This window comes from Cephus cinctus, unplaced genomic scaffold (genome assembly GCF_000341935.2).
Source record: "Cephus cinctus unplaced genomic scaffold, Ccin1 Ccin1_scaffold0215, whole genome shotgun sequence".
In the NCBI taxonomy this organism is placed as follows: domain Eukaryota; kingdom Metazoa; phylum Arthropoda; class Insecta; order Hymenoptera; family Cephidae; genus Cephus; species Cephus cinctus.
In genome coordinates, this window is record NW_014332933.1 from 2,715,582 (window position 1) to 2,731,819 (window position 16,238).

General features: G+C 37.2%; 4 protein-coding genes across 36 annotated transcripts in view; 2 read left to right on the plus strand and 2 right to left on the minus strand.

Annotated features, from left to right (window-relative positions):
* LOC107265032 (cytoplasmic dynein 1 intermediate chain) overlaps positions 1-9,816 on the minus strand; it is a 15,717-nt gene extending 5,901 nt beyond the window's left edge. For 4 of the 32 annotated variants that reach the window (XM_025082406.1, XM_025082403.1, XM_025082401.1 and 1 more), the window contains exons 1-7: positions 8,345-8,490; positions 7,741-7,857; positions 7,570-7,666; positions 7,382-7,487; positions 7,176-7,309; positions 3,807-3,920; positions 2,180-2,200 (exon numbers count right to left, since the gene is read on the minus strand). In XM_025082406.1, the coding sequence (XP_024938174.1) occupies positions 2,180-2,200; positions 3,807-3,920; positions 7,176-7,309; positions 7,382-7,487; positions 7,570-7,666; positions 7,741-7,842 (574 nt within the window). In that variant the 5' untranslated portion in view covers positions 7,843-7,857; positions 8,345-8,490. Of the gene's footprint in view, positions 1-2,179; positions 2,201-3,782; positions 3,921-7,175; positions 7,310-7,381; positions 7,488-7,569; positions 7,667-7,740; positions 7,858-8,344; positions 8,491-9,679 lie in introns of those variants that run through there. The other 28 variants (XM_015733993.2, XM_015733991.2, XM_015733988.2 and 25 more) reach the window with 8 other exon arrangements.
* On the plus strand, positions 8,763-9,678 carry LOC107265041. 2 transcript variants are annotated; one of them, XM_015734016.2, is made up of 3 exons: positions 8,763-8,911; positions 9,017-9,176; positions 9,243-9,678. In XM_015734016.2, the coding sequence occupies exons 1-3, from the start codon at positions 8,898-8,900 to the stop codon at positions 9,453-9,455; spliced, it is 387 nt and encodes a 128-aa protein (XP_015589502.1). In that variant the 5' UTR covers positions 8,763-8,897; the 3' UTR covers positions 9,456-9,678. The 2 variants fall into 2 exon arrangements, with proteins under 2 accessions (XP_015589502.1, XP_015589501.1); XM_015734015.2 differs by having other exon boundaries at positions 8,794-8,953.
* Positions 9,817-9,851: 35 nt separating the features above from the next.
* LOC107265037 (proliferation-associated protein 2G4) lies at positions 9,852-13,075 on the plus strand. Its single transcript, XM_015734009.2, has 7 exons — positions 9,852-10,003; positions 10,616-10,850; positions 10,940-11,102; positions 11,236-11,415; positions 11,490-11,738; positions 11,812-11,958; positions 12,031-13,075. The coding sequence occupies exons 1-7, from the start codon at positions 9,919-9,921 to the stop codon at positions 12,133-12,135; spliced, it is 1,164 nt and encodes a 387-aa protein (XP_015589495.1). The 5' UTR covers positions 9,852-9,918; the 3' UTR covers positions 12,136-13,075.
* Positions 13,076-13,998: 923 nt separating this feature from the next.
* LOC107265036 (NEDD8-activating enzyme E1 catalytic subunit) lies at positions 13,999-16,036 on the minus strand. The gene is made up of 4 exons (XM_015734008.2): positions 15,647-16,036; positions 15,215-15,575; positions 14,818-15,147; positions 13,999-14,735 (listed from the first exon to the last, which is right to left on the minus strand). The coding sequence occupies exons 1-4, from the start codon at positions 15,892-15,894 to the stop codon at positions 14,352-14,354; spliced, it is 1,323 nt and encodes a 440-aa protein (XP_015589494.1). The 5' UTR covers positions 15,895-16,036; the 3' UTR covers positions 13,999-14,351.
* Positions 16,037-16,238: the final 202 nt, after the last annotated feature.

Consider the following 16,238-nt stretch of genomic DNA (forward strand, 5'->3'; position numbering starts at 1 on the left):
GGGGGGGGGGGGGTGAAAAGATTCATTAACCGTAGCTGAGTTTAATTACACTTATTCGAAAGGTTCGATCGGTTATTTTTCCGAAAGCTAAGAAAAAAGTTTCCCCCACTGCGACGTTACCGACAGAACAATTACCATCTGCATCTTCGTACGTTTCGTCACACACGAGTCCCACTATTGAATGTCGTATATCGAAGCGAGTGAGTCAAAAAAAACCACGTGTAGCACCTATAGATTTTAACGTTAATTCGATTAATCGCAATTAACAAATATTCACTCTCTACGGACTTGGATCGGGTTAATAAGAAGCGTTCATAGCAACAAAAAACAAAGGAGGTAAGCAAGGAGGATGTATCGGTATTTGGGGTATAAACAGCGTCTGGCGTAACTGACATCACCGACCGTTGAAAGTACATGTACCGAATCGATTGACATTATCGATCTCCCAACAAAAATCGTCCATCGCGATCTGATCGATTAGAAAACTCGAACAGTTGGGTTTGAAAAAGATAACATTAATCGAAAAAAAAAAAAATACGACTAAGAATCAAAGATCGAGTAGTCGAGATTGACCAACGAATTTTGTTGCTACGCAATCTTCGTCTAAGGAACTTCCAATGGACACAGAGTGTGTTACAGAAAATAAGAAAAAAATAATTTTGTGTTTAAATATCGCGCGCAAACTTCAAATTATTATCGCGGCGAGAGCTCCGAGTCACGTGATCAAATTCTCGTCTCGTTTAATCTCGTTCTTGTATCCCAATTTGAAAATACCAAAATCACCGTTGCCGCACGCGTATATTTCAGCCAGAGTCCGCCACCTGAATGCCTCCCTTGCTTTCCCACGTGGTTAGTGCGCCGAAAACTCTCGTTAGACAGCAGAGGACAAACAAGAGCCATTTATTTTCATTCATACCGCCTCGAGAACTTTGGAAGGTGCGTTAAGTTGTGACAAGATTTGACAATGGATATTTCCTCTCGAGACAGTCTTTCAAAGACCATGGACACCGCCGAGTTCAAAAAACTATAACCAGACAGAACAAGCTGCGTCCTGTCGTATGTCCTTGGGCGTGATTTAAAAAAGAAATAACAACTCGAATCAATGCAATATTCTCGTTGCACCTTCGTTTTGTTGCATTTTACTATAGATTTTCAAATATCGCGTACCGCCGACTGAATTTCCTTTGTAAACAAAGGCTATAAATAAGACGGTCGTGTCGCGCCGATTGTGAAATTAGGCTGCAACCTGCACGCACTTTTGAAACCAAGACACACGATTGAAGCTAGTTGCACCGTATTGTGTGTTGAAAATCGTTAACTGAGATAATCTGAGAGTCGGGATGTCAGATCGTAGCTTTTTCACGATTGCAAGAAAGAACGAGAAATAACAGAGAAGGGGAAGAAAGAAAGTAAGAGAAACAAGGTGAAAAATAAAGGAACGGAGATACGAGAGAAATCAGAACATTTTCAGCGATCAGTAAACATCTGAGTGACGATAAACTTGAGAAAAATAAGAGAAGAGGCGAGTAAAACGGACAAAAATTGCAACTCATATGAGACAAGGGATGTACAAATATATACATAGATGTATATGGATATTGGGTGGAGAGTCTTTGAATTCTCAAGCAAATTTTACTTCCTATTTAGGATTTTAGCATAAACTAGAATAAAGAATCTCGAACATTCCTCTACGTCGCTTTGGGCTAAGAGGCGTATCTTAGATTACTTTTAAAATTAACCCCTTCAGTATCGATCGTATACAATTTTGCCGTGCAATTCTGTCTTTTCAATCTGTCAGTACTTTTAACAACCGAATAAAAGTACGTTACAGACACACAGATACGTAAGTCAGAAAGGAAAACGATTGAATGGAATTTTCGATAGTAAAAAAAATGAATGAAAAAAACAATCGTCACACTGTACAGAAAAAGTTGAGAACGCGTGCGAGACAGAGCTCAAACGATTCCGTGAAGCACAATTGAATGACATCTTGCACTCTCTTTTTTTCTATTTGGATCTAATTTTTTTCGTTTCGTAACACGTCCGAAAGAGGGACGACAGGCCTGATCTGAACGGGCTAATTGAATTCGATAAGACATTGGTCTAGCCTGAATGCGGATTTCGATAAAGCTAATCTGAGCCTAAAACTGGATGGAAACCAAGAGAAATCATAACTTACCGTAATAGTCGAATGCATGAGCTGAGGAGGGGAGGGAAAAAAATTGCACTTAGTTACAATTTGATATAAATAAGCTACGCTAATAAAATGCCTCCCTACACTCAGAGCATTGATCAAGTGCAAATCGTATCCGTTATCATGGAGACAAAAAAAAAAGTTTAAAAAAAAAAGGACTAGGGGCTTCCGTTTCGAATTCCCTCCAACAACAACGAAATTGACATTCAAAGAGCTCCAAGGAATTTTCAAAGAGAATACAAAAGTGAATTCAATTATCCGTTCGACTGGAAACCTAAAAACCAAACAGTCCGTAAGTGACGTGTACAAGATTTCTCGAAAGCCCCTTACGGACAAACATCGAACTGTCGTACGAAGGAGGTTAGGATACTACATCGACTAGCCGAACGGGTTCGCAAGGCTGTGTCAACAAAAAAAGAAAAAAAAAAAAAAACAAGGAAGGAAGCCAAAAATTCAAAACTCGAAAAATCATACGATACAAATACGCTGAATGTAGTTAGGTCGTGGAAGTTTTTTTTTTGTAACTCTTAATACTGTGTGTTGCGATGGTGCCTACGTATCAGAGGAAACGTACATATTCAAATTTACCGCCTACCGAGGACACAAATCTAGTCTCGATGACGATTACTTCATCAAGATAACAATAATAAAAGTGCGCGATCTGTGTCAGGATTCAATCCTTCAATCCCAGGAACAATCCTTCTTTCTCTTTCTCCCTCTCTCTTAATTTCTTCGTGTTTTCTTTTTTTTTTTTTTTTTTTTTTTTTTTTTTTTTTTTTTCTTAATCATCAAAAATATCGTACTCGGTTCAACCAGCGATTTTTTTGAAAACAAAAAAAGAAGAAAAAAATGTAATCACGGTCTTGCAGACTACGACAATATCCGAATTTACACGCCTTGTCACACTTATGCCCACCGACCAAGTACCTCTCGGTAATTTGGCTGCCCCGTGGTATCACCAAAAGCGCACTGGCAGCTAATGAATCGCGTATAAAACTAATTGATAAAAAGAGCCAAAAAAAAAAAATAGTACGGTAGGACGAACATTTTTTTTTTTTTTTTTAATGATTCCAGCGGACTCTATCCCCACGCCATCAAAGCACGATCCCAAGGAAGATATAAAAAACGCGTCTAAGCGAGCTAATCGCGTGATATCCATAGACGGATTTTGTTAGTAATATTAATAAATGTTATAAGTCTAAGCTAAGGCAAAAGCGCGTTTGAAAGCTTCACTTTTTTTTTTTTCTATGCAAGCGTAGTCGTAGTATACGATGCACGAGTAATCGCCAGTACCCAGAAAGACTCATAACGACAGAATCCACTGGTCGAATACTCATGTGACGATACTTCTGACATACTTTGAGGGGGTATAGAATTTGTCCAGTTTACAACATGAAAGAGTAATTTCGAGCATCGTTGTATCAAGCAGACGCTAACGCAACGGCAACTGAATATTTCAATTCTTGGACAGAGTCGAACTCTATACATCCCTCAAATGTACATACAGACGAACAGCGACATATCTACCTCTATGATACAGTTATCAAACGGTTATTGGAAGTGTAGTAAAAAAGTAGACAGAACATACATAGGTAGTTTGGTGCAGACCCACCTTTCCTGGGGCGCCACCAGTCGGTCTCAAAGTAGCCTGCGGAGCAAGAGTGAGTTGGTGTTGTTGTTGAACAGGAAGAGTAGATGGTGTATGCGGAAGAGGAGGTGGACAGTCCTTGTGTCCAACACCGGTTGATATGACCAATTTGTAATCGCAAGACAAGGGAATACGCGCCACATTTAATATCACCGCAAGATCAGTTAGAAAAAAAAAAAAAAAAAAAAAAAAAAAAAAAAAAAAATAACTTTATTCCCATCTCGTCGGTATAAGAATAAATCGCGAGGATGCTTTATTATGAAATCGGAAATTGGCGTCGATCTTCGGGCGAAGAGCGAGCGTTTCCAGAGTCGTAAGATAAATGTATACAGAGATGTGGTCCACTTTGAAGGAGTCCCATAGGTCCGGGCAATAAAAGCCAACCGAACGTAAACTCATGTGAAACCACGAGGATAGTGGATCCTTTTGGGAATGGTATACATGCGGCTACTTGTAAATAACGTAACGAAACAAAAGAAAGAAGATCCTCGTTAAGTGAGAGGATTCGAATAATAATTCAAACAAAGGAAAACGGTTCGTCGAACACTTTTATACGTGGACTGTTTGCATTGCGGCTTGCCGCCGTCCGTACAAACTTCTTTATCGATATTTATTAGACATTATTGATGGTAGTCATTTAGTAATTAATTTTCATTTTTTTTTTAATAAATAAATGAACTCTAACTGAATTTGCGGTCTAACTAATGGAAGTGTGTAGTACGAATAGACAGCAACCCGAATACCACAATGAAATAGCAATTCAAATCCCACTTCAAATTACGCAATACAAGAGGATATCAAATCAGTCACGTATCCTGAGTGTAACGATTGATTTAATAATATTGTTGAACTATCGATGCTTTTTGCTTTATAGAATTGATTTTTTTCTTTTGAGTCATCCGGATATGTGACTGATCGGTACTCGTATACCAACCATAATTCCAAGTACCTTCCGTTAAAACGTCTGCGAGATGTGCCAAGATATACGTGCATCACGAGATTGAACGTGGAATGATTTATTATTCTACGTCATAGACATTCTGATGAGTTTGAGAATATGGGGATCACGATTTTGTATAACCTCATTCTGCCACGTTCTTCTTGGCACACCTATATTGAACGTAACTAGTCCTGCCTTAATTAGGTGTCGAAGAATTAGTTAGTTTTAACCCAACCTTAACCACTATTTCATAAGCACAATATTCCATGACACGTATCAGAATATCATTAAGAGTTAGACGAGATGCGTATAATCAAAAGCCAAGATGTTTCATTTTTGTTTGTTGGTGTTATAAGTTTATCACGGAATCAATGAGCCGTGGCGAATATTAAAAAAAGAAATCAAACCAATATAGTGCGCGAATTCCTGGAGAAAATCTTTTAATGTGCAGCAACGTGTAATTAACTAAAGGACTTAAGCATGTTGTGTGTCCGATGTGTTTGTAAGATATGTATGTAAGGAGCGATGAATTAAAATATTGTAGTTGTATCAGAGTTTATATGTATAACCGGAAACGGAAACTAATAATAAAACCCATAATGGAGACTCGAACCAAGATTTCTTTGTGAAGTAGTTTGGACATAGAGAAAGAATAGGTGCGGATTAGATTCTCTGTGAATATTGATTGAAAACTATAGAGTGATCTTTGGAAGTGATTAGTAAGCGAGAGATATGCTTTGCAAATATATCTGATGTTTTCCATGTATCCTCGTGACTTGATGACTTGAGATATTGGTAATAAGTGTGAGTAATCTCGGCGTTCTTGCACGAACGCTATATACGAAACTTTTCTGAATTAAGAAGAAACATGAGAGCGTACGTTGACGAAGCAAGAACACAGAATGCGACGAGGTTTGAATAGTTCGTCTCGCGGAAATATGTTGGTGTGAATATGTAAGTTTCCTCGCCAGTTAAAATTAATCATTGTAAACGGTTCACAATAGTGAAAATTAATATTAAGATAAGCACAATTAAAGATAAATTATAAACAAAAGAACTGTGTCGTCATTATTAATGACCATAAAGTTTTATCTTAACAGTGGTTAAGACAGATTTATATAGGTATATGTATAGGGTGTCCCAAAATTACCTGACCAACGGGGTATGGCGGTGTTCGGGAGGCACCACTGATCACGAAAATGATCTTCCTTTTGTCCGGAAGGTAATAGCTTTTAAATGGGAGCAGGTCAAAGTTGACCAATCAGAGGGAGGCGTCAAGAGAAACGTAGGCACCTACGAACTCTGAGTTTTCTTCCCTCGTTTTTGTTTCTCGGTGGCTTGTTTCTTGTTTCCAATAGGCATGTCTTCGGCTGACGTCATCCTGGCCGAAGCCACTGAGAAACAAAAGCGAAGGAAGAAAACTCAGAGTTCGTAGGTGCCTACGTTTCTCTTGACGCCTCCCTCTGATTGGTCAACTTTGACCTGCTCCCATTTAAAAGCTATTACCTTCCGGACAAAAGGAAGATCATTTTCGTGATCAGTGGTGCCTCCCGAACACCGCCAAGTGGCTTCGGCCAGGATGACGTCAGCCGAAGACATGCCTATTGGAAACAAGAAACAAGCCACCGAGAAACAAAAACGAGGGAAGAAAACTCAGAGTTCGTAGGTGCCTACGTTTCTCTTGACGCCTCCCTCTGATTGGTCAACTTTGACCTGCTCCCATTTAAAAGCTATTACCTTCCGGACAAAAGGAAGATCATTTTCGTGATCAGTGGTGCCTCCCGAACACCGCCATACCCCGTTGGTCAGGTAATTTTGGGACACCCTATACATATACCTATATAAATCCCAAAAGGAAGGTCATTTTCGTGATCAGTGGTGCCCCCGAACACCGCCATACCCCGTTGGTCAGGTAATTTTGGGACAACCTGTATAATATACAGAACTACACAGATCAAGAGCATATGCCAATTTTGACAGTTATCGTAGAATCATTTCGGTCAAGTACAATTTGATAATAGTTATCGATCAAGGAGATGGATCTTTTTAATTGCTATAGTACTCGTATTTCCAACAGTATAAAAGAATTTTAAAAGTCTACTCACGAAATGGTACTCAAAGAGAATGCATAATAAAAATCAATTTTGGCTGAAACATCTGAGAGCTGTGTAGCGTTGTATAGTGTTAACACATGACATCGCTGTTAAATTTATCCTGAAACTGTTAGATTATCTGAAGTATGTTACTCTGCAGTTTACACTATCGAATGTCTTGAACTATGGATTTGAAAAGACATATATCTTTTAAAGTGAGTGAATAACTGGCACGTGATATTGCGTGATTACACTAGTGCTCTCAATAGACGATAATTAAACAGTGGAAATAAGACTCACCGTCATGGGAAGTATGAGCAGCCTGTGCAGTCTGCGTTTGTTTGCTGTAAACAACTGGCTCCTTTGGAGGAATGTTTGTATGGGCAACTGACACAACTGTCAGCTCCCTGGTAGGCTTCCTTCGTCCGGTTCCACTAATGAATAAAGAATAGTTTCAAATGAGGATAAGATTTATTTGAAATATTAACGAATAAGACAATAAATACCTTTGAGCTGAATTGATACTGGATGGCTGTAAACTGACATCAGGTGTAGCATTGTTGCTTTGTTCAGGCGTCAGTGAACTCATACTGGAGAGACTAGATAATACATCTAAAAAAAAGATGTGTTTTAGCCATATAAAAGCTAAAGACACAAATTGACTGTAAATGTTAAAACTGTAAAATATTTTTACCTGAGACTGGTGCAACTCCCAAAGATGAGAGCATGGCATCAAGTTCCTTACGATGATCCTTGTCCGTGCCAGCAGCACGGACAGTCGCTTCTTCCACCTTAGTCAATAACATGCAGAAATAAATAAAACATTTAATCAGTCAAATATGTATTAATAAAAACCCTTCCGTACATCCTTTTGCTCTTTTTCTCTCCTGCGCCTTTCTTTTTCTTCTCTAATAGCTTGAAGCTTAGCCTTCTTCCTTTCTAGTTCTGCTTTCCGATCAGACATCATGCTGAAGTTTTATTTCTATAATAGATAATGGAAAATTAATTTATGAAAACAATGATTCCACATTGTTACACAAAACTAAAATCACTATTGTATGTATATTGATTAATTGCAGTTCCGATGTAATATAGAAAACTCTTTAACATGAATACTACTGAAATACTGTTCGTGAAATTCTCGAATTCAACTCTTGGTATTTATACATTCTACAATTATTGATTTCCAGCAGACATGACCTGTATCTATGAGTCACATTTTACCATATAGAAATGAGTGAATAACACAAGTTAATTATTCGCAAAAATCTGCACGAATATGTAAACTATAGATTAATCAGAATAATTACAAAAGCCGTCTAATACAGTAAGCATTAATATTCATAACGCGTGGTACAATAGCGCTAGGATGAACTCATCTCCCAGCGACCGCCTGTCATTTGCACTTATCCTTTTATCGAAGAGGATACACGTGCCGGAAAGGCCAAAATTATAATTTCGATATTTACCTGGAACTATTAATGCTCAAGAAATTGACCACTGATTGACAGTTCTTTCGCATAAACAGAGAAAACTGAATAAATGTCACTGTCTACATAATACGCCCGACATGAGTATCCATCTTCAATTACGTATCTACTGTCAAAGTCAATAAAGAAACTCTTACAAACGTGTACAATATTATACTTTCATAAAAACGTATAAAATAACGTAAAAAGTTAAAATTAATAAAACAATCATTGAATATAATTAAAAAATTCTTGATTTTATAGCTTATGAAAATTATTGCAAAGACAGTAAAATATTTATTTTACAAAAATTTAATATACTTCATACTCTAATTTTGATATACATAGAATATTATTTATAAAAACAAACTATTTTTTTCCCGTATAGCGTTAAAGGATAATAAAATATATTTTTCAGTGACAGTGCCTGATAACCGGATGTTATCGCGCAAACAATAGTTTACATAATTTTCGGTGCTCGTCGTATCCGTTAAGAAGTGACATTACTCAGCTGAGCCGATTAGGAGATAAAAGTAACTTATAATAATACAAAATGGGTCTAGTGCGGTTAGTATATTCATTGAAAACCAAGGAGGCTTTGCTGTCACGGTATTAGCATATTTATAATTGTAACATGTATTTTCCTGATATAACCTCAAGATACATTTACAGATTCGCTGTGAAGAGTACCATTGCAGGCGGAATTGTATATTATACCGTACAAGAGGGTTTATGGTCAAAGCCTGAGGAAAGCACCAAGTTATATGGAAAGCTGTACAATAACGTTGCACCTTACATCAAGGATAATATCCCTAAGGAAGTAATCAATGATGTAAGTCTATATTTATTGAATAACCAAACAAATATAACATGAAATAAATTGTCTATTTTTGTTTAGCTTCCTCAATTAGTTAGTCCTTCGGATTTATCAAATTGTGCAAAAGCCACCTGGAACAAGGGAGTCATAGTATCAGTCAAATATATTTCTGAACTTCCTACTCATGTCTCCAATGGGGTTAATGCTCTTTTAGAACAACCAGCTATGAAAGAAGCTTTATCAAGTGTTATTAATTCAAACAGTGTACAAAGCAAACCTAGCAAAGCCCACTAGATAAATATTTTTGTTACAAATATTGTACCTTTGAATTCGTAGCAAAATTATATCTAGTATTTATATGTAAATACATGTCATTGCTCATTGTTGCTTAGTTAACTCTGCAGAAGTCAAGTATACATAAAGATAACTAAAAAGTGGTTTGTAAAAAAATATTTATTTACCCAATGCTCCCTTACTATTAAGTAAATCCGTTGGCATTAAAATTCGCTTAAACTTACCCCAGTATTTATTTACGATAATCCATTTCCCTATACATTAAGTGAATTTCAATTGTATCGACACGTCTGCGCGCTTTAGCGAATAACCGGATCTAGGATAACTCGCGATAATTCAATGCCATCTTGATCACTGATAGGAAATGGCGGTAGCTTTTGAGTATCGCCATCTACGATTTTGATCAGGATGTGTCGAACTATAACGCTGTCACGTGACCGCTATACATAGTTGTGCGGCAGACATGGCGGACAAAGAGGAGGCTGAGAAGACCATCGCCGAAGACTTGGTTGTCACCAAGTATAAAATGAGCGGCGAGATCGTAAACCGTAAGAAAACGACGCACCGTTCTTCAACGAAGCCATAGAGTTCAAAATGTCTCCATCCCTGCTCGGGAGTGACGATTCTTTTTGATTATTTCCTGGACGGCCATATGGAATGTGGCCTGCCAATGCCGGGCCCCTCACCATGTGGGCTGGCGTCGAACCTAATTTTTGTATGCTTATCATTAAATGCATAAGAATTTGAAGATTTGCGGTTTTTCTTTACGATAGAATTTTATGCTGGGATCATTTTTATGTGAAGATTTGTAATGGCTCCGAAATTCGGGGCACGTTTAGTTCTCTGCTTTTATCAAGATTGAACTGCACTCATCTCACAAATTCTGGGTCTTACCGGTTGAAGAGATTGGGAATACTTATTATTGTCCTTAATATTTGTTTTTCTTTTTAGTCTTACTGTAGAATGTTCTTAAATTATGTGTTCCCTTAAATGGTGGGATTGGAGTTTTTTGACCTATGGCTTTTATACATATGGGGTAGCATTGAATAAATGATATTTCAAGTCTAAAAATAATGGTTCTCTATTTATCTATATTTGGCATGTGAGTGTAAGTTGTAATCTTACATTGCATTGTAACATTAGAAAATTCTGTTCAACAGGAGTCTTGAAACAGGTCTTAGAGAAATGCATTGTTGGTGCTTCTGTGAGAGAGATTTGTGAGTATGGTGATAAGCTGTTGACAGAGGAAACGAGCAAGGTCTTCAAAAAAGAGAAGGAGCTGAAAAAAGGTATCGCCTTTCCAACCTGCATATCTGTAAACAACTGCATCTGCCATTTCTCACCTATTGCCAGTGAACCTGATCTCATTCTCAAGGATGACGATATGGTAAAAGTGTAAGTTGCACCAACAGAAATTTAAGTCTTGATTTTTCAATCAATTTTAAAACATTTCTGAATAATCACATTGCATTTTTGTATTGCAGAGATCTCGGAGCTCATGTAGATGGCTTTATCGCAGTAGTGGCACACACTGTTGTGATTGGCTCCAGTCCAGAGAAAAAGGTAACAGGAAGGAAAGCCGATGTCGTACTAGCAGCTCATTATGCTTCTCAAGCTGCGTTAAGGCTTCTCAAGCCAGGCACAGAGGTAAGGACTCATCAATAACTTATGCAACAATCAAATCAGAAAATTCCCCAAAAAATATCAAAGATACCTGTGCATCGTTTATTCGTATAAATACCTTTCTGCGATGCATAATTATTTTTCTTTACCTCATCAGACTTACACGATAACAAGTACTGTGGCGGAGATCTGTGATGCCTACAAGTGCAAACCAATGGAGGGAATGTTAAGTCATCAGCTGAAACAGTTCAAGATCGATGGTGAGAAGACCATTATTCAGAATCCCAATGACGCGCAGAAAAAGGAGCATGAAAAGTACACCCTTGAAACTCATGAGGTCAGTCCTTAATCGTAAGAAACGACATCGTCTGACCTTCATAACATTTAGTAATGATCCTCATCATAATTTAGGTTTACGCGATGGACGTGCTAGTGAGCACAGGCGAAGGTGTCGGACGGGAACAGAACACTCGGGTTACCATATACAAGAAAACAGAGGAGACATATCAGCTGAAGTTAAAAGCATCTCGTATGTTCTACTCAGAAGTGTCTCACAAACATGGTCTGATGCCATTCAATCTACGATCATTCGAAGATGAGAAAAAGGCCAAGATGGCGATTGTCGAATGCGTCAGTCATAGGCTGATCGAGCCATTCCAGGTAATCTATACATATAAACCCTACTGATATTGGTACGAAACAGCATGTCCAATACATATTTATAATTATCCAGGTACTCTACGAAAAGCCGAACGAGTATGCTGCACAATTCAAATTTACGGTCTTACTGATGCCGAATGGACCACATAAAATCACAGGTATTCCCTTCGATCTGGACGTTTTCCAGTCGGAATGCGTCGTGGAGGATCCCAAACTTAAGGTGAGTTATCGATAACAGTATCTGATATAAAATTTATATCCCGTATACTAAATTCGTATTTGTTACTTACAGTCTCTGTTGAACTCTTCGGCAAACCCAAAATCTGCAAAGAAGAAGAAAAAGAAGGCAGAGAAGGCAGTGGGCGACGTAGCGCTCGAGGTTGATGCTAAGGCCTAACATCATCATTCTATCACATCCATGACTTATTGACATCGTGCACTTTCCCTCCTCTTTTAACCGAAACCACATAAGAGTAACACAGGATGCTTTCAAAGAATGAGGCAAGCAGGGAAGTTACCTTTAGTATTGCGGCAATCGTATTTTGTTTGATACATTCGTGACTTTGCCATTCCCATAGTGAGAACAACAAATTCTCCAAATAGTCCAATATCATCTGCACTTGCATTTGCGAAAGTATCAAGCTTTACTCTTACGTACAGATTCAATCTCACCATCGTGCTCTCACCCATTATACAACCTTGTTCATCACACTCTTCTGTTTTTATAACTCAAAGTATCTTTTTAGCGAATCATAGTTTCTTTAAGACACACTGAACGTTGGATTGGTCAATTCAATTTTGATAATCGAATTCGTTTACCGTTTCGGTATGTGAATTTTCAATTAAACAGTTAAGCAAATGTCTCTTCCTTTTGGATGTTTAGAAAATTTCTTTCCTTTTTACTACATTTTCTTTCATAAACACCCCTTTCTCGATAAGCACGTTAAACGCTTTTATTTGACCTATGAGAAACCATGTAACCTTTCAGAATTTGAAAAGCCCTGTACTTTTGTGTGCGAATAGAACTTTGGTTTTTCTTAGCTGTTAACAGGCTTAATTGTTACGTACTGTATTTGCTACTGGAGGGTTCGAATGTGTCGGATCGCCTTCTCATTTTTTATTCGTATTGCCCCTCTGGTTACTGCGTGTAACTGCGCGATGCTATATCCATCCTTCGTTTAGCTGTGAAAAAGAAAGAACTATGCCATGAACATAACATAACATTACACTATAAAACATTGTAAAATTAAGACACGAGTGTTGACGCTGGGACTCTGCATAAAAATGAATAACAATGACCTCGGAGTATTTCGTTGAAAGATTCCCCAACCGAAGGATACAATTGTTTTTCTGTATATGACTAATATTATTTGATATTACATATTCTTGTTGTGGCGGTGTGAGCGAATGGGAGTCAATGAGAAAACAAAAACAGCAATACACTACTCGCACCAGATACAGGATCGTCGTAAATATTGTTCGTGACTAAAACGACCCGATGATTTCGACATTGAATTGAGAAAGAAAGCAAAGGTGTTCTGGGGAGTATCCAAATTACCGAGGGGGAAATAATGAAAAAGTATAAAATTATGGAATATTAATATTATGTAATAATTAATAGTTTTATATAAGGATGATAGATAATGTATCTGTTATAGATATTTTTTCTACTCGAGTTGTGCATATGTCGGATGTTAACGAGTGAACTTGTAAAACAAAAGTATCTTAGGCCAATATGCACGGTCCTTCCTTAGTTTGAATTATGTTTTCCACAATTAACAGAACAATTATCTTTGACACCGGTGCACAGATGCTTACGCATTCATCAATTGGTTGTATTGAAGTTGATTCATTATATCTTGATACAATTTTATTCCTAGGAACAAAAGCATCGATGAACATTTTATTCCCACAAGATCATTTACGTCCTTAGGGATTAATAAATTTGAAGCCTTTTCACTGCGGAGAGGACTGTGCATAATAATACATATAGCAAACAAAAAAGTAATAAAATTTAACCTGGTGATATGAGAAAAAAATTATTTAAAAAAATTAGCTGACAAACAAAAAATACTAATAGATTTTGACACGTACGTATATAATTAATCAATTGTTATATTCGTAGTCCCACATCACTCCAGCTCTTATATTTTTTTAATTTTATCTTTTCTTTCTTAACACAGGCCCATTCTCACACATAACACTCCACATTACACTCATGCCCATAATGAACTGTGAAGAAATCCATTTAAAACTGTCATATATTACATGAATTTTATTGTCTGTATTACTCAATAAGTTTGCTACGATCTATGATCCATGATTGGAGCAAGAACATAAATACAGAAATATGTAGAGCAAGTATTTGAAAAAGTATTTGAAAACGTAACAGCGTTGAATTGTGAGGAGATGGAAAACACGAAATTTAGTGTTGCCTTCTATAAGATTATAGTACATTCGTATGGAGAAAGAAATTGCGCGCTTCGATAACTTTAACTACGTTTCTTCTGTTTTTCTTTCCTCTTTTCCTCATTTATAGTACAAATCATAAATACACTGTATATCTAACTATATTATCCGTCGTATGAAAAAGAAAAGATTACAAGAAATAGCTTAAAGCATTTCCACGTCGGTTTGACTGAACTTTAATTTTAAAGTGACTGTGTTAGGTGTTGTCACGTCGGCCACGTTGAGCTCAATGCCATCTCTTAAGCCAAGATCTTGCAATGTCTTTTGAAGATTTTCACGGGTCTTCTCTTCGATACTTTGGACAGTGTGCATATACAGTGTCTTGTTTTTACCGTTAATGTTGGCCGTGAGACCAGGATTTTTCATTTGCAAGTCTGATCTCTCACACAGAAGCTCTATCAAATCTTTCAGTTTCCAATTAGGATCTTTGATTTCTATTTCTCGAGGTACCTGACTGCAGGCTAGACAGTCGTCCTTCTTTTCTGCTTCATACGTGTATGTATAAATACCTTCGATATTGTTGAGTACCTTTTGAATAAGATTTACATGAGTTCGATGATGGGATAGTATAAGTCATTGAATTTATGTTTGTCTTATTGCATTGAAATACCATATAATTATTTAATGATGCGCAGCAACTGGTAGCAAGTTTAAAAACTTCTGTTGCACATGATGCAGCTATTGCTGCATTTGTTGACGCTACTGCTGGTATTATATGCTTCACTACACCCTGTACGAGTCTATATGTTAAACCTTGTATACCAAACTGTGCTGCTCTTTCTGTGGCTTTTTCATAGATCCAATTAATGTGTTGTGGATCATCACCATCTATTGCGCAATCAAATGGATTTTCTTTGGGCCACTGTATTACTTTCACATACTCGATACAATGCTCTGGTAATCTAGGAGTGTTTGCTATCGTGCAGAGTGGAAATGTTACCTACCGATACGTAAGTGTTAATTATGAGGCTTATAAAAATATATGATTTTCCAATAATTCTTTTTACCTGTGGTGGATACAGGTCTAAAGTACATTCTATACAAGCTGATAAGCCAGGTAAAATTACTCTGGCATTTCCTTTGAAACCTTCTGTACCACCATCAACCATTGGGATTACACTGGATGGATCTATTTCCCCATCTTCGTAAACGAGCAAGGATATCAACATGCCATTGATCCATCTTCTAGCCACTATCGAATCCAAACCACAAACAACAATGTGAAATTGTCGATAGAAAGCCTCATCCTTGTCTTGAATTTTGCAGAAGTGTGAAACTACATTGCAGCCAGATACTCTGGCATTTATAAATTTTGCAGCAATCTCAGCTTTCGATGATCCAATATCTTTGTGTCGGAATAAGAATTGCCTATTATACAAACATACAAACAAATTCTTGCAATATTTATTACAGCGGAGAACTATCACAAAATCACATACCGATTCAAATTGGACAATTCAACAGTGTCCATATCTATGACATGTATCTGCCTGAAACCCATTAGTGCCAAATCTTTGAGCAATTCACATCCTAAGCCCCCAGCACCAATAACTAACAATTTGCAATTTTCCATGAGAAATTTTAGAGTTTCAGATGACGGTTCGAAATCCGGCCTGCAAAAAGGTCCTGACCTTTCCAAGACCTTTTGCAAATGACTCCATCTCCTATGCGTATGATCTGACCCCATATTCCACTGCAAATTAAATAAACCTCTTGAAACTATTAAATTATAATTGTCTTCGTAAATCCAACCCTTAAACCCCAATTCACATCAGTATTGTTAAAGAGGTTAGTTTCAAACAAGTGGAATGCCGGTATAGTAGCCAACGAAACCATTGAACCCGCTGATTCCACGTTTAACATAGAACTCAGTAGCATATCTAACATGTACCAAGCATTATTTTGTATAATTTTACATCTTCGACAAAGGATTAACAGCTAAAATGAATATAGTTAATATTAGACGCATTTAATCTTTTTTCACGTTAATTTCGATAATGATTTTTGTATAATTTCAAAAAGTAAATTCGT

Bases quoted from the DNA above. Each gene is read 5' to 3' on its own strand.
- LOC107265041 (XM_015734015.2), top strand. From the start codon at position 8,898: ATGGGTCTAGTGCGGTTAGTATATTCATTGAAAACCAAGGAGGCTTTG. The intron at 8,954-9,016 runs GTATTAGCATAT...ATACATTTACAG, and splicing joins AAGGAGGCTTTGCTGTCACG to ATTCGCTGTGAAGAGTACCA. The intron at 9,177-9,242 runs GTAAGTCTATAT...ATTTTTGTTTAG, and splicing joins CTAAGGAAGTAATCAATGAT to CTTCCTCAATTAGTTAGTCC.
- LOC107265037 (XM_015734009.2), top strand. From the start codon at position 9,919: ATGGCGGACAAAGAGGAGGCTGAGAAGACCATCGCCGAAGACTTGGTT. The intron at 11,739-11,811 runs GTAATCTATACA...ATAATTATCCAG, and splicing joins GGCTGATCGAGCCATTCCAG to GTACTCTACGAAAAGCCGAA. The intron at 11,959-12,030 runs GTGAGTTATCGA...TGTTACTTACAG, and splicing joins TGGAGGATCCCAAACTTAAG to TCTCTGTTGAACTCTTCGGC.
- LOC107265036 (XM_015734008.2), bottom strand. From the start codon at position 15,894: ATGGGGTCAGATCATACGCATAGGAGATGGAGTCATTTGCAAAAGGTC. The intron at 15,576-15,646 runs GTATGTGATTTT...TTTGTATAATAG, and splicing joins GAATTGTCCAATTTGAATCG to GCAATTCTTATTCCGACACA. The intron at 15,148-15,214 runs GTAAAAAGAATT...ACGTATCGGTAG, and splicing joins TAGACCTGTATCCACCACAG to GTAACATTTCCACTCTGCAC.